The following is a 16252-nucleotide window of genomic DNA, read 5'->3' on the forward strand; positions in this document are numbered from 1 at the left end:
GAAGACAAAGCCTGTTCAACAGAGGCCGTGAGACACGGATAGCTATGCCTAATAACTGTCAATGAAAAAAAGAGATACTGAAGTCGATTGCCAAATTACATACAAATCTGGTTAATGTCCTGCAAGACAACAAAACCTGTGACCTTTGGGGTTATCTTCTTTACCTGACACAAATCAATGACATTGGATCAGTTTTTTACAAATTAACAAATTAACATTTAACTGTAGAGTCCTAATCAATGCGAAGTAGTCAGAAGTAGCCACATCCCGTAGAGTGAGATGACTGTGGGCAGGCTATAGATGGGCTCCTTAGACAGCAGTTCTCAAAGTAAGCTTCCCGGCGGCAGCGCCAGCATCCCCTGAGGATTCCTCGTTAGTGATGCACGTATTCAGTCCCGCTGAGTCAGATTTCTCAGGGTGGCGGGGGTGGTGGTGGGGTGGGCGGAATGGCGGGGGCAGCGGGAGTGCAGCCTTCAGCAACCTGTAATTCTGAGGCCCGCATCAGTTTGAGAGCCGCTATTCCAGTATGACTTTGAAAGGGTACACTATCATCTTTTCACTGTATATCCAGGTCTTGAATAATTTTTCTAAATATACCCATGCCACACAGAACCTGAGGGAAGGGTAGTAGGGCCATCATGACTGGCTGAGAGGAGGGAACCCTCTAATCAAAGTAAAACCAGGGGCTGGGCCCAGTGGCTCACACCTGTAATCCCACCACTTTGGGAGGCCAAGGCGGGTGGATCACTTGAGGTCAGGAGTTCGAGACCAGCCTGGCCAACATGGTGAAACCCTGTCTCTACTACAAATACAAAAATTAGCTGGGCATGGTGGTGCGTGCCTATAATCCCAGCTACTGGGGAGGCTGAGGCAGGAGAATTGCTTGAACCTGGGAAGTGGAGGTTGCAGTGAGCCAAGATTGTGCCATTGCACTCCAGCCTGGGTGACAGGGTGAGACTGTGTCTCAAAAATGAATGAATGAATGAATGAATGAATGAATAAAAACCCTGGGATCCAGTATCAGCAGGGGAGCCGAGGGAGCAGTGGTCAAGTCATCTACCAGCAGTCCAGGGCCAATGCCACAGGCCAGGGGCTGCAGTGGAGGAAGCTCTCCTGCCTCCTGTCACCTGCCCAGCATCTTCCCTCAAGGTGTACAAGTGTGTGGTCAAAAGCTGTGCCCAGACGTTCCCAAAGCTCGACACATTTCTGGAGCACATCAAGAGCCACCAGGAGGAGCTGAGCTACCGCTGCCACCTCTGTGGCAAGGACTTCCCCTCGCTGTATGACCTGGGCGTGCACCAGTACTCCCACAGCCTCCTGCCACAGCACAGCCCCAAGAAGGACAGCGCCGTCTACAAGTATGTGCCCTCCCGCTTCCCTCTCCCTGGGTGGACGGGTGGGTGGGCAGGGAGCACAGGGCCTGTGGCCTTGGTGGTTCTGACTGCTCAGGACCAGTGAGATACTTGAAAGGAGAAACCGAGGCTCCTGGCTGGGGTCCAGCCTGGCAGAGTGGGTTCTGGGCTTTGGCACTGGTGGAAGAAAGGATGCTGGCTCTCCTTATATCATTCTTATGTCTTGGCAGACATTTTTCCCAAAAAAAAATCCTTAAAAAGAGGAACCTATATTTCCTTGTTCATAGTGGAAAAAGGTTTGAGCATTTTATTCCAAACTAAACAATTATGACAATATTATTTTGTCTCATAATCTACAAAATTTAGCTTACAATCGAAGTGGTACGCCAGTTCTCACAGTGAAAAAAGAATGAGCAGGGTGTGGTGGCCCACATCTGTAACCCCAGTACTTTGGGAGGCCAAGGCAGGAGGAGGCCAGGAGTTCGAGACCAGCCTGGCAACATAATGAGACCCCATCTCTACAAAATAAAATACATTTTAAAATGAACAGTAACATGTTTAAAAGCAAAAATCATAAAAATAATATTCATTTGTTTTATAATCTGTAAGACCTAGGTTAAAGTTGAAGCTATATGCTGATTCCTATTTTTATTTGATTTTTTTCTTTGAGACAGGATTTTGCTCTGTTGTCCAGGTTGGAGTCCAGTGGCACCATCACAGCTCTCTGCAGCCTCCCCAGGCTCAGGTGATCCTCCCACCTCAGCCACCTGAGTAGCTGGGACTAACAGGCATGCACCACCACACAGCTAATTTTTGTATTTTTTGTAGAGATGGGGTTTCGCCATGTTGCTCAGGCTGGTCTTAAATTCCTGGATTCAAGTGATCCTCCCACCTTAGCCTCCCAAAATGCTAAGTTTACAGACGTGAGCCACTGTGCCCAGCCTATGTGCTGATTCTTAGAATGAACAAGTAATGGATCAAGTATGGATTTTATTTGGGGTAATTTATTCTGATAATCATTTATATCACTTCAGTCTTCCATTGTGGTCGTGAAGAGGGTTCCTTTGGCAGAAATGATGAAAAGCTCCCTCAGTTTTGCAACGTGCTTTTTATCCTTAGATCTTCACGTTAAAGCCGGGTACAGTGGCTCACGCCTGTAATCCTAGGACTCGGGGAGGCTGAGGTAGGAGCATGGCTTGAGCCCAGGAGTTTGAAACCAGCCTGGGCAACATAGCAAGACCTTGTCTCAACAAAAATAGAAAAATTAGCCAGGTGTGGTGGCACGCACCTGTAGTCTTTGGAGCTACTGACCTCTGATCATCCTTGTTGAGTTTCTCTGCCTCAGTTGTTTTCTGGTCTGTTTGCCGGATCTTCCTTTGTTGATGGTGTTCTTTGCAGATGTGCAACATCACTTTGATGATGTCGTGAAATCCCCCATCTGCAGTCATTTTGCTGTGCATGTGCCTGCATCATCTGGGAGCAGCTGCCTCACAAAGCTCATGGGGGTAGATAGTAGCAAAGGGCCAGGAGTGGTGTTTGTCTGGGGCCTCCTTCCAGTTCATTACCAAATATTTTCCTGTTACAATGGTTTTTGCTTCTCTGTACAAACTTGTACCTGCAGAGATTTGGTGATTCTGTTAATGAGGCCCCTGTAACTCCTGGGTGAAGCTTCTGGGTTCAGAGATAAGTAAATACCTTGAGCTTAAAATGCATGGGCTGCTCAGGGTGACAGGTGTGTAAACAAAAGCACCCTGTCACTTGATAAAATGCTGTCATATATGTTTATAAGGTATAGAGGTACCACAAGGGGAGGCAGGCTAGAGAAGCTGTCCCAGGAGCAGTGACATCTGAACTGGGTTTTGAAGGATGAATAGGAGTTTGCCAGGTAGACAATGGATGGGGTGGAGTGTGTTCTTAGCAGGAGGAACCACAAGTTTAAAATACAATAGCAAGTGGTTTATTAATAGAATGACTGTTAGGCCGGCGCAGTGGCTCACGCCTGTAATCCCAGCACTTTGGGAGGCCGAGGCGGATGGATCAGGAGGTCAGGAGATCGAGACCATCCTGGCTAACACGGTGAAACCCTGTCTCTACTAAAAAATACAAAAAATTAGCCAGGTGTGGTGGCGGGCGCCTGTAGTCCCAGCTACTCGGGAGGCTGAGGCAGGAGAATGGCGTAAACCCGGGAGGCGGAGCTTGCAGTGAGCTGAGATCCGGCCACTGCACTCCAGCCTGGGCAACAAAGCGAGACTCCGTCTCAAAAAAAAAAAAAAAAAAAAAAAAATAGAATGACTGTGACTGTTACGTAGAGTGGAAGTGGGAGGGAGATGTTTAGATGGGGCCTGTGGGAAAAAGTGGGGCCAAGGCATGAAGGGCCATGTAGAAATCACAAGAGCTTTGAGAAGTTGGCAGAGGAGCTAGAACTCAAGAAATGCAGTGTAGGGTAACTTGCCTCCAAGACTCTGGGAAATGGGGCAAGAGAGGCAGGGAAGCCGGGCAAAGCTTTGGCCAGCCAAGGGGCAGAGATTTCTGGCAGTGATGACTTATTCCCATTTGCACTCGAGAAATTTTCTTTGGCTCTTGCCCTTCCGATTTGTGGGTTATCTGTGAGTTCCTGTGGCTGTGTGACTCTGGAGTGAGATGCCAAGTAAAGGGAAGGAAGCACCTGCTCTGTGCCAAGCTTTGCCCTTAGTGACATGAATCCCTGCAGTCCTGGGAGGAAGGTGGTATTCTCCCCATTTTGAAGATGAAGACATTGAGGTTCAAAGAGAAGTGGCCTGCCCACCAGAGTAACAACATCAGCAGAGTTTAGATTCGAACCCTAGTGTGAGATCTTGGAAGCCTCACAGCCCTGGTCTTGGAGTTTGCAGGTTGAAGGTTAAGCCCAGTGCTGATGACCCTGTGCAGTCCCCTTGTAGGGTCATGGTGCCAGTGGCCCTTTGTAGACATTGGAGCTGTTGTCCTGTCCCAAAAGTAAGGCCCAATGAGCCAGGCCCCCATCTGAATGGCCTGAAGGTGAAATGGTGTCATGGGTAATGGTAAGGGTTCTGGAGCCATTGGCCTGTGCTTAAATCCTGTCTTGACTGCAAATCCAGTGGATGACCTTGGGCAAAGTATTCAGCCACTCTGAGCCTCGGTTTTCTCCTCAGTGAAATGGGGATCACAGTAGTGCCTGCCCTATTGGGTTATTTATAAGGATCAAGTAAGACAAGGCTGAGGCTCTTAGATATGGTACCTGGAACATAGTAGGTACTCAATAAATGTTATTGCTGCAATTATTATTATTCGTGTTATTTAAGTAGAGGTTTGGCTGCGTGCAGTAGAGACCTAAAATAACAGTGGCTTATACACCATGAGAGTTGATTCTATCTCATAATGACATTTGAGTGGCTGTGGGGGCTTCATCATATTTTTAGAGGTCCAAGCCCTGTCATTCTGGTTTCTGTTCCCTGTCAGCCACATTGCCTTGGCCTGCCTATGTCTACTTTCCCCAAATCTCTCAAATGAATTTTAGTCATGTCACTATATGTTTACTATATGTTTAATATTTTCTTTTAAAAAATAAGATTTGGCCGGGTGTGGTGGCTCACTCTTGTAATCCCAGCATTTTGGGAGGCCAAGGAGGGCGGATCACTTGAGGTCAGGAGTTCGAGACCAGCCTGGCCAACATGGTGAAACCCTGTCTCTACTAAAAAAAAAAAAAAAAAAAAAAAAACAAAAATTAGCCGAATGTGGTGACACACTCCTGTAGTCCCAGCTACTCCATAGGCTGAGGCAGGAGAATCGCTTGAACCTGGGAGGTGGAGGTTGCAGTGAGCCAAGATCGTGCCATTGCACTCCAGCCTGGGCGACAAAGAGAGAGATTCCGTCTCAAAAAAGAAAAAAAAGAAAAATAAGATTTATTGATTTTTCCCCCAATTGCAAAAGTCAATGTTCAGTGCAAATGTTCAATGCAGAGAAAAGAATTTTGTAAAAACCCATGCAAAAACAAAAAAACAAAACTGTCACCCAGGGATTGCCACTGCACCATTAACCTCTTGGTAGCTATCCTTTGGTATATGTGTGTAATAAATATGTTTACAGATATGGATATGGGTATAAGTTTCACAGACTATATTTGAGTCAGATGATTCCAAATACGGTCACTGAATTTGGTGAAAATTCATCACACTGTCTTCCTGTAGCGTGATGTCCAACAAACAGACTGATTTAATGGGATCACTGTACATGTAGTTTTATCACTTAAAACTTTTTCACTTAAAACAGTAATTATAGCTGGGCATGGTGGCTTATGCCTGTAATCCTAGCATTGTGGGAGGCCAAGGCAGGCAGATCACTTGAAGCCAGGAGTTCAAAACCAGCCTGAGCAACATGGTGAAACCTTGCCTGTATAAAAAATACAAAAATTAGCCAGGCATGGTGGCATGTGCCTGTAGTCCCAGTTACTTGGGAGGCTGAACTGGATTGCTTGAGCCCAGGAGTTCAAGGCTGCAGTGAGCCATGATCATGCCACTGCACTAGTGAGACCCTGTGTCAGGGAAAAAACAAAAACACCAGTAATATGGACCGTTTTTGCATTTCAGCAACAATAGACCTGCCACATTCTTTAAACAGTTACTTAGTATTCTGTTGTGCATGGATGTTCTGTGATTTACTTACGTCATCTCCCGTTGTTGGTTAGTGAGGTTATATTCAGTTTGTCATTAGTATAATAAAGATACAGGGAACAACTTCGGAAGTACATCTTTGCTCTTTTGTCAGTTCCTAGAAGTGATTTTGCAGGTCAGAGTTCAAAAGTTTTTTTGTTTTGTTTTGGGTTTTTTTTTTTTTTTTTTTTTTTTTTTGAGACGGAGTCTCCGTCTATTGCCCAGGCTGGAGTACAGTGGCGCGATCTTGGCTCACTGCATCCTCCACCTCCCAGGTTCAAGCGATTGTCCTCCCTCAGCCTTTCTAATAGCTGGGACTACAAGTGCCTGCCACCACGCCCAGCTAATTTTTTGTATTTTTAGTAGAGACAGGGTTTCACCGTGTTAGCCAGGATGGTCTCAATCTCCTGACCTTGTGATCCACCCGCCTTGGTGTCCCAAAGTGCTAGGATTACAGGCGTGAGCCACTGCGCCTGGCCTTTTTTTTTTTTTTTTTTTTTTTTTTTAAGATTAATTATCTACTTCAAAAACTAATTATGTGTATACAGTGCAATATTTTAAAACTATCATAGGGCATAGAGTGAATAGGAATTCTCCATCCACTGTGACCCACTTCCCCATATCACAGACAATCATGTTCAAAAAATGTTCTTTTTAAACGTTTTATTTTGTCATAATTTGATTATGGATTGATTGATTTTTGAGACAGGATCTTGCTGTCTCACCCAGGCTGGAGTACAGTAGCACAATCATGGTTCACTGTAGGCTTGACCTCCCTGGCTCAAACAATCCGTCCCCCTCAGCCTCCTGAGTAGCTGGGACTACAGGTGTGTGCCACCACTGCCAGCTAATTTTGGTATTTTTTTGTAGCGACAAGGTCTTGCTATATTGCCCAGGCTGGCATAGAACTCCGAGGCTCAAGCAATCCACTCTCCTCAGTCTCCCAAAGTACTAAGATTACAGGCACGAGCCACCATGCCTGGCCTTCAATATGTGTTTTAAAGCTGTCCTTTGTTTCATAACTTACGTATTTATTTTAATTTTAATATAATTAATTTTTTGTTTAGAGACAAGGTCTCACTCTGTCACCAAGACTGAAATGCAGTGGCATGATCATGGCTCACTGCAGCCTTGACCCTTGACCTCCCCAGGTTCAGGTGATTCTCCCACCTCAGCCTCCTAAGTAGCTGGGACTACAAATGTACATCACCATGCCCATCTAATTTTTTTTAAAAATTTTTTTGTAGAAACGGGGTTTTGCCATGTTGCCAAGGCTTGTCTCGAACTCCTGGGCTCAAATGATCCATCCTTCTGCCTTGACCTCCCAAAGTGCTAGGATTACAGACATGAGCCACTGTACCTGGCCTTTGTTTTTTGTTTTTTTTTTGAGATAGTGTCTCACTCTGTCACCCAGGCTAGAGTGCAGTGGCGTGATCATAGCTCACTGCAGCCTTTGCCTCCTGGGCTCAAGCAATCCCCCACCTCAGCCTCCCGAGTAGCTGAGACCACAGGTGCCGTGCCACCAGGCCTGGCTCATTTTTTATTTTTATTTTATTTTATTTTTTATTTTTTTATTTTTTTTGAGATGGAGTCTCGCTCTGTCACCCAGCCTGGAGTGCAGTGGCCGGATCTCAGCTCACTGCAAGCTCCGCCTCCTGGGTTCACGCCATTCTCCTGCCTCAGCCTCCCGAGTAGCTGGGACTGCAGGCGCCCGCCACCTTGCCCGGCTAATTTTTTGGGTTTTTTTAGTAGAGACGGGGTTTCACCGGGTTAGACAGAATGGTCTCGATCTCCTGACCTCGTGATCCGCCCGTCTCGGCCTCCCAAAGTGCTGGGATTACAGGCTTGAGCCACCGCGCCCGGCCAATTTTTTATTTTTTATAAAGAGGGGGTTTCACTATATTGACCAGACTGGTCTGGAACTCCTGGGCTCAAGCGATCCACCTGCCTTGTTCTCCCAAAGGTCTGGGATTATAGGCATGAGCCACACACCTGGCCAATTTTTATTTCTTTAGAGACAGAGTCTCACTGTGTTGTCCCGGCTAGAGTGCATCAGCTATTCACAGGTGTGGTCCCCTTGCCTCAGCCTTCCCAGTAGCTAGGACTATAGGCAGGCACCACCACTCCTGGCTAAATTTGTTTGTTTGTTTGTTTGTTTGTAGAGACAGAGTCTTACTATGTTGCGCAGGCTGGTCTTGAACTCCTGGCCTCAAGTAATTCTCCTGCCTGGCCTTCCTAAAGTGCTGGGATTACAGGCATGAGCCATCACACCTGACCTGTATTTCTTAAAAACAAGGATAACCTCTTCCATAAGCGTAGTATATTATAGTTACCAAAATCAAGAAGTTGGGCTCCGTGCGGTGGCTCATGCCTGTAATCCCAGCACTTTAGAAGGCTGAGGTTGACAAACTGCTCGAGCCCAGAAGTTTGAGACCAACCTGGACTACATGGAAAAAAAAAAAAAAAAAAAAAGAGCTGGGTATGGTGGCATATGCCTGTGATCTCAGCTGCTCAGGAGCCTGAGGCAGAAGAGTTGCTTGAGTCCAGGAGGTACATGTTGCAGTGAGCTGAGATCGCACCATTGCACTCCCGCCTGAGGGACAGAGTGAGATGCTATCTCAAAAAAAAAAAAAAAAAAAAAAAAAAAAATCAGGCCAGGCACGGTGGCTCATGCCTGTAATCCCAACACTTTGGGAGGCTGAAGTGGGCAGATCACCTAAAGTCAGGAGTTCGAGACCAGCCTGGCTAACATGGCGAAATGCCGTATCTACTAAAAATACAAAAATTAGCTGGGTATGGTGGCGGGCACCTGTATTCCCAGTTACTTGGGAGGCTGAGGCAGGAGAATCCCTTGAACCTGGGAGATGGAAGTTGCAGTGAGCTGAGATCGGGCCACTACACTCCAGCCTAGGTGACAGAGTGAGACTCTGTCTCAAAAGAAAAAAAAAAAGAAATCAGGAAGTTAATATCAGTACAATTCTATTATCTAATTACAGGCCTTATTTGGAATTTTCCAGTTGTTCCAATAACATGCTTTAGAGAAAAAGAATTTAAAAAAAGGTTTCTTTTGGCCCAGAATCACATGTTGAATTCAATTATCATGTCTCTCTCATCTCTCTCATTTCCTGTAAGCTGGAACAGTTCCTCCTTCTGTCTTTGTCTTTCGTGACCTTGATATTTCTGAAGAGTATAGACAGGGTATTCTGTAGAATGTCTCAGTTCGGGTTTGCCTGATTTTACCCCATGATTAAATTCAGGGTACGCACTTTTGTCAGGAATGTCACAACAAATTCTGTGTCCTCCTCTGTGTGTCATATCAGGAGGCATGTGATGTTGATTTGCTCCATTACTGGTGATGTTACCTTGGATGACTTAATTCAGGCGCTGTTTCTGGCAGGAGATTTTAATTATCCTGGCTATTGGTAAATTATCTCCCACACAAACCTATGTCTCCCCCAAACCCAGCCCCTGAAGCCTGTGAGATTCTGTCCTTTCCCATCTCACTAGCTAGTTAAGTCTCTGCCCTCCTGGTACCTCTATTCCCACCCCACCTTCCCTTTCTTGCTACCTGGAGGCATTTAGTATGTGGTTTCTTTCTTTTTCTTTTCTTTTTCTTTTTCTTTTTTTTTTGAGACAAAGCCTCTCTCCGTCACCCAGGCTGAAGTGCAGTGGCGTAATCTTGGCTCACCACAACCTCTGCCTTCCTGGGTTCAAGTGATTCTTGTGCCTTAGCCTCCCGAGTAGCTGGTATTACAGGTGTGAGCCACCACGCCTGGCTAATTTTTGTATTTTTAGTAGAGATGGCGTTTCTCCATGTTGGCCAGGTTGATCTCAAACTCCTGACCTTGTGTGATCTGCCCACGTTGGCCTCCTAAAGTGTTGGGATTACAGGTGTGAGCCACCCGCCTGGCTAGTGTGTGGTTTCAGAGTGCGGTCTGTGGGGCTCCCCTGGGCCCCTCACAGGTGCAGCCTGCCCGGGGTTTCCCACAGGCAGTACTCTACACAGCCTGCCTTTTTGTTTTTGGTTTGAATTTTTCCCCTACCTGTGACATTCCTCACTGATAACTCATTGTAAATAGGCCAGTTTGCTGGCAAATGTTTTCTTTTTTTGTCTGATAATCCCCTTTCTTCCTTAGCTGGCACGTGTTTTCATGATGGGGAGATGGCGGTGTCTCTTCTCCCTTCAGAGTGGTTTGTGGCCTCAGACTACTGTTGTGAGGACATGTTTATGAGCTGTTTGGCACAGTTGTGTTTTTTGACTGTGTGTTAGGCCGTTCTTGCGCTGCTATAAAGAAATACCTGAGACTGGGTAGTTTTTTTTTTTTTTAAGATGGAGTCTCGCTGTGTTGCCCAGGCTGGAGTGCAGTGGTGCAATCTCAGCTCACTGCAAGCTCTGCCCCTCCGGTTCATGCCATTCTCCTGCCTCAGCCTCCCGAGTAGCTGGGACAATAGGCGCCCGCCACCACGCCCAGCTAATTTTTTGTGTTTTTAGTAGAGACAGGGTTTCACTGTGTTAGCCAGGATGGTCTCGATCTCCTGACCTCATGATCCGCCCGCCTCGGCCTCCCAAAGTGCTGGGATTACAGGCGTGAGCCATCGCGCCCGGCCAAGACTGGGTAGTTTTTAAGAAAAGAGGCTTATTTGACTCATGGTTCAGCAGGCTGTACAGGAAGCACAGTGTCTGAGCTAGCGGATCTGCCTCTGGGGAGGCCTCAGGAGGCTTTTGCTTATGACAGGAGGAGAAGGGGGAGTAGACATGTCACATGGCCAGAGCAGGAGCCAGATAGAGGGAGAGGGAGGCTCCATACACTTGTAAACAGCTAGATCTCACGAAACTCACTCACTATCCTGAGGACTGCACCAAGGGGATGGTCCTAAACCATTCATGAGAAATCCACCCCCATGAACCAATCACCTCCCACCAGACCTCACCTCCAGTGTAGCAGGACGAGCTGCAGACAAAACTCCTCAGACACTGAGTTAAAGAAGGAAGGGGTTTATTCTGCCAGGGGCATCGGCAAGACTCCTGTCTCAAGAGCCGAGCCCCTGAGTGAGCAATTCCTGTCCCTTTTAAGGGCTCACAACTCTAAGGGGGTGCCTGTGAGAGGGTCGTGATTGATTGAGCAAGCAGGGGGTATGTGACTGGGGGCTGCATGCACCGGTAATTAGAATTAGATCGGAACAAAACAAGATAGGGATTTTCACAGTGCATTTCTCTCCAATGTCTGTAATCTATAGATAACAGAACCAATTGGGTTGGGGTCGATCTTTAACTGCCAGGCCCAGGGTGTGGTGCTGGGCTGTCTGCCTGTGGATTTCATTTCTGCCTTTTAGTTTTTACTTCTTCTTTCTTTGGAGGCAGAAATTGGGCATAAGACGATATGAGGGGTGGTCTCCTCCCTTACCAGCACTGGGGATTATAGTTCAACATGAGATTTGGGTGAGGACATAGATACAAACTATGTCAGACTCTGTGACAATCTCTTTTTTTTTTTGAGATGGAGTCTCACTCTGTCGCCCAGGCTGGAGTGCAAGTAGCGTGATCTCGGCTCACTGCAACCTGCATCTCCCAGGTTCAAGCGATTCTCCTGCCTCAGCCTCCTGAGTAGCTGGGGTTACAGGCAGGTGCCACCATGCCTGGCTAATGTTTGTATTTTTAGTAGAGATAGGGTTTCACCACATTGGCCAGTCTGTTCTTGAACTCCTGACCTCAGGTGATCCACCCACCTTGGCCTCCCAAAGTGCTGGGATTACAGGTGTGAGCCACCACACCAGGCCTTTTTTTTTTTTTTTCTTTTTAAAATAGAGACAGGTTCTCTTTCTGTTACCCAGGCTGGAGTGTAGTGGCATAATCATGGCTCACTGTAACCTCAAACCCCTGGGCTTAAGCGATCCTCCTGCCTTAGCCTCTTGAGTAGCTGGGAAGCCACCACATCTAGCTAATTTTTAAATTTTTATAGGGATAGGGGTCTTGCCATGTTGCCCAGGCTGATCTTGAACTCCTGGGCTCAAACAATCCTCTCACCTTGGCCTCCCGAAGCGTTGGGGTTGCAGGTGTGAGCCACTGTGCTCAGCCTGAGTTTCATTTTTAAAGGTGCCCCTGGCCGCCCTGTGGAGAATGGACTACTGGAGGCAAGGCAGGGAGAGGGTGGCCAGCGAGGAGGCTGCTGCACAAGTCCGAGCAAGAGGCGACGGCGCTCAGATGAGGACGGGCAGTGGCAATTGAGAAGAGTGGGTGGATTTGGAATGAATTAACTGGAGGATGTTGCCTCCTGACGTTGGCCCTGGGGTGGCCGTGGGCTGCTTCCTATGCCTGCTGTGTTTCCTCCCTCACCTCTCCTGCTCCTTCCACTTAGGTGTGTCAAATGTGTCAACAAATACTCCACTCCCGAAGCCCTGGAGCACCACCTGCAGACCGCCACTCACAACTTCCCCTGCCCACACTGCCAGAAGGTGGGTGCCACTGTCCTCTTTTCTGGGGCCCCACGCCATAATAGGGGCAAGGAGGTGGTGGGGTGGGGTGCACACCTCACCCTTTCCTTCTCCTCTCTCACCACAGGACGCGCAGGCAGGGCTCAGGGGCTGCTCCACAGATGACACAGTGTCTCTGTCTGGCCATCTCATCCATCACATTCCAGATGTGGCCCTGTCGGGGCTGCTGCTGGAGCCAGGCAGGGCAGGCTGTCCTGGTCCCAGGCCTAGTGTCTGAGCAGCAGCCTCCCAGCTTCCTGATGTAAGATTATCCTTATTACAATTGGCTCTTCTTTTTAATTTTTTTTTTTTTTTTGAGACAGAGTCTTACTCTGTCACCAGGCTAGTGTGCAGTGGTTTGATCATGGCTCACCGCAGTCTCAACCTCCTGGGCTCAGCCTCCTGAGTAGCTGGGACTATAGGCATGTGCCACCATGCCCAGCTAATTTTTGTATTTTTTGTAGAGATGGGGTTTCACCATGTTGCCCAGGCTGGTCTCAAACTCCTGGGCTTCAGGGACCTGTCCACCTTGACCTCCCAAAGTGCTGGGATTACAGGCATGAGCCACTGCAGCCAGCCTAAATTTTTTGTAGAGATGGGGCTCACTATGTTGCCCAGGCTGGTCTCAAACTCTTGGCCTCAAGTGATCCTCCCACCTCAGACTCCCAGAGTGCTGGGATTACGGGTATGAGCCACCATGCCCAGCCTGGATTCTTTTCAGTGACTCTGGAAGCCTCACTAAAGCCTGTTCCTAATAACATCAAACATCCAGGAAGTGCTCCAATTTCTAGTTGTCTCAAAGCCTCATCATTTTGTAAAGTTTATTTGAATCAGTTCCATGGATTGCAATTGATTGATACAAGAAAAGTCTCTATTAATCTACAGCCCCGCCTGCCCCCCACCACTGCTCCCTGTTTTCTTTCCTCTGAATTTATTTGTTAAAGAAACTGGGCCATTTGGTCCAGCGGTGTTCCCCGCAGTTTGGATTTTGCTGATTACGTCTCCCTGGTGTATTTAACTTGCTACTTCACTCTACTCATTTTCCATTTTTTTTTGAGGCAGAGTCTCGCTCTGTCTCCCAGGCTGGAGTGCAGTGGTGCGATCTCGGCTCACTGCAAGCTCCGCCTCCCGGGTTCACGCCATTCTCCTGCCTCAGCCTCCCCGAGTAGCTGGGACTACAGGCGCCTGCCACCACACCCAGCTAATTTTTTGTATTTTTAGTAGAGACGGGGTTTCGCTGTGTTAGCCAGGATGGTCTCGATCGCCTGACCCCGTGATCCGCCTGCCTCGGCCTCCCAAAGTGCTGGGATTACAGGCGTGAGCCACCGCACCCAGCCCCACTCTACTCATTTTCTTACAATCATATGTGGCAGATTTTCCAGGACAGCCCTGGTTTCACTTTGGCCTCATTCTAGATGTTTCTAATTATCTAGCCTAATTTTAAGCTTTAGAAGTTGTGGTCCAAGTAAAGGATACTATGAATTGAGTAAGAACCACATGCCAGATGCTGTTCTGAGCATTTCACCGGAATTTACTAGGAGATAGGTGTACTACTACTATCTCCCTTTACAGGAGGGGAAACCAAGGCAGAAAGGCCACCTACCTAGGAAATGATGGGGCTAATAAGCAGTGGGGCAGCTGGGTCTGTGCCCCTGACCAATGCTCCACCAAAATGAAAGAATGTGTGAATACATGCCCTTCCTTTGCCTGGATTGGAAAGAGATTTTCACTTCTGTGTTTTCTGGCTTTAAAAAAATTACCTTTCGTACAAAAATTAGCTGGGTGTGTGTTGGGCGCCTGTAATCCCAGCACTTTGGGAGGCTGAGGTGGGTGGATCACCTGAGGTCAGGAGTCCGAGACTAGCCTAACCAACATGGAGAAACTTCATCTCTACCAAAAATAAAAATTAGCCGGGAGTGGTGGCTGGCTCCTGTAATCCTAGCTACTTGGGAGGCTGAGGCAGGAGAATCGCTTGAACCTGGGAGGTAGAGGTTGCAGTGAGCCGAGATCGCACCATTGCACTCCAGCCTGGGCAACAAGAGCAAAACTCCATCTCAAATAAAATAAAATAAAATAAAATAAAATAAAATAAAATAAATAAAAGTTAAAAATTACCTTTCCATTGATTTCTTTAGTAATTTGCTCATTTTCCATTAATTCTTTTACTTGTCAGTCATTTGACCCAGACTCTGTACTGGGGAATGAAAGCCCCTCTCTGCCCACTTGGAGCTCCTGTAAGCAAAGGGCTGTCATTCAGTGGGTTAAATGCTGACTTAAAAGTGTGGGTGGACGTTCAAAGGCAGAATTGACTTTGCCGGGCATAGCACCAGGGAGCTAGGGAAGGCTTGACAGAAGCAGTGGCACCTGAGTTGGGTCTTGAAGGATGTGTAAGAGTTTGTCAGTAAAGAGAGAAAGGCCGTCTGGGTGGGAAGAACATCTGGGCAAAAGCTCAGGGCAGGCATGTTTTGTCCGGGCTTGTGGGGAGCCATGAAGTTCTAAGGGCTGAGTCTGACATTTTGGGTCCTGGCCACTGGTAGCCAGAAAGGAAGGTGTCTCTATGGGGGCTGGAAACAAGGGACCTTTGAGCTCAGAAGATGGCCAGGGGAGGGGGGCCCGGTGAGTCAGACCTGAAGGCCCCTCTTCTCTGCCAGGTGTTTCCTTGTGAACGCTACCTGCGGCGTCATCTGCCCACCCACGGTAGTGGGGGCAGGTTCAAGTGCCAGGTGTGCAAGAAGTTCTTCCGGCGGGAGCATTACCTCAAACTGCACGCTCACATCCACTCAGGTGGGTACCCTGCTCCTGAGAACTCCAGCCCAGCCCCTCTCCTCCTCCTCACCCTCTCCTCATCCTTTTCTCTCTCTCTTCCCATCCCCATCTGGCTCTTCTTCCTGTCTCCGTCAGCCACTTTTCCCTCTGCTTCCCCATCTCCCTCCCCATCTCACTCAGTCCGTCTCCCCTCCCCCTCCCTATCTCCCTCCAGCCCCTCTCCCCGCATCTCCCTCTAGCCCCTTTCCCCCTCCCCATCTCTCTCCCATCTCTCTCAGTCCCTGTCTGCCTCTTCCTCCCCCTCTCCCTCTTCCTCCCCCTCTCCCTCCTCCTCCCCCTCTCCCTCCTCCTCCCCATCTCCCTCCAGCCCCCTTCTCCTTCCTCCTCCCCATCTCCCTCCAGCCTCCCTTCCCTTCCCTCTCCCCATCTCCTTCTAGCCCCCTCCAGCCTCCCTCCGCTGTCCTCTCCCCTCTCCCTCCAGCCCCCTACCCCTCCTTCTCTCTGTTGCTCTCTATCTCCCTCCAGCCTTCCTGCCACCCTCCAGCCTCTTCCCTTGCTCCTCCTTCCTCTCTCCTTCCTGGCCCCTGACCCACCTTCCTTAACTGATGAACAAGGGGTTCCTACCACCACTAGAGCAGAGAAGAGCCCCTGGAGGTTGTGTGGAAGGGACTTTTTTTTTTTCTTCTTTGAGACAGTCTTGCTCTTGTTGCCCAGGCTGGAGTGCAGTGGTAGATCTTGGCTCACTGCAACCTTTGCCTCCCGGGTTCAAGCGATTCTCCTGCCTCAGCCTCCTGAGTAGCTGGGATTACAGGCTCCCACCACCAAGCCCAGCTAGTTTTTTGTATTTTTAGTAGAGACAGGGTTTCACCATGTTGGCCAGGCTGGTTTCGAACTCCTGACCTCAGGTCATCTACCTGCCTCGGCCTCCCAAAGTGCTGGGATGACAGGTGTGAGGCACTGCACCCGGCCTGTGTTAGGGACTCTTGACTCTGCCCCCTGTGGTGGGGACACTGCTCT

At 48.4% G+C, this 16252-nt stretch overlaps 1 protein-coding gene across 3 annotated transcripts in view; it reads left to right on the plus strand.

The window, feature by feature from the left end:
- Positions 1-16252, plus strand: part of ZNF341 (zinc finger protein 341) — a 60369-nt gene that overhangs the window by 36396 nt on the left and 7721 nt on the right. For all 3 annotated transcript variants that reach the window (XM_008021175.3, XM_008021187.3, XM_037982869.2), the window contains 3 exons: positions 1150-1358; positions 12355-12451; positions 15121-15253. In XM_008021175.3, the coding sequence (XP_008019366.3) occupies positions 1150-1358; positions 12355-12451; positions 15121-15253 (439 nt within the window). The remainder of the gene's footprint in view (positions 1-1149; positions 1359-12354; positions 12452-15120; positions 15254-16252) is intronic.

This window comes from Chlorocebus sabaeus, chromosome 2 (genome assembly GCF_047675955.1).
Source record: "Chlorocebus sabaeus isolate Y175 chromosome 2, mChlSab1.0.hap1, whole genome shotgun sequence".
In the NCBI taxonomy this organism is placed as follows: domain Eukaryota; kingdom Metazoa; phylum Chordata; class Mammalia; order Primates; family Cercopithecidae; genus Chlorocebus; species Chlorocebus sabaeus.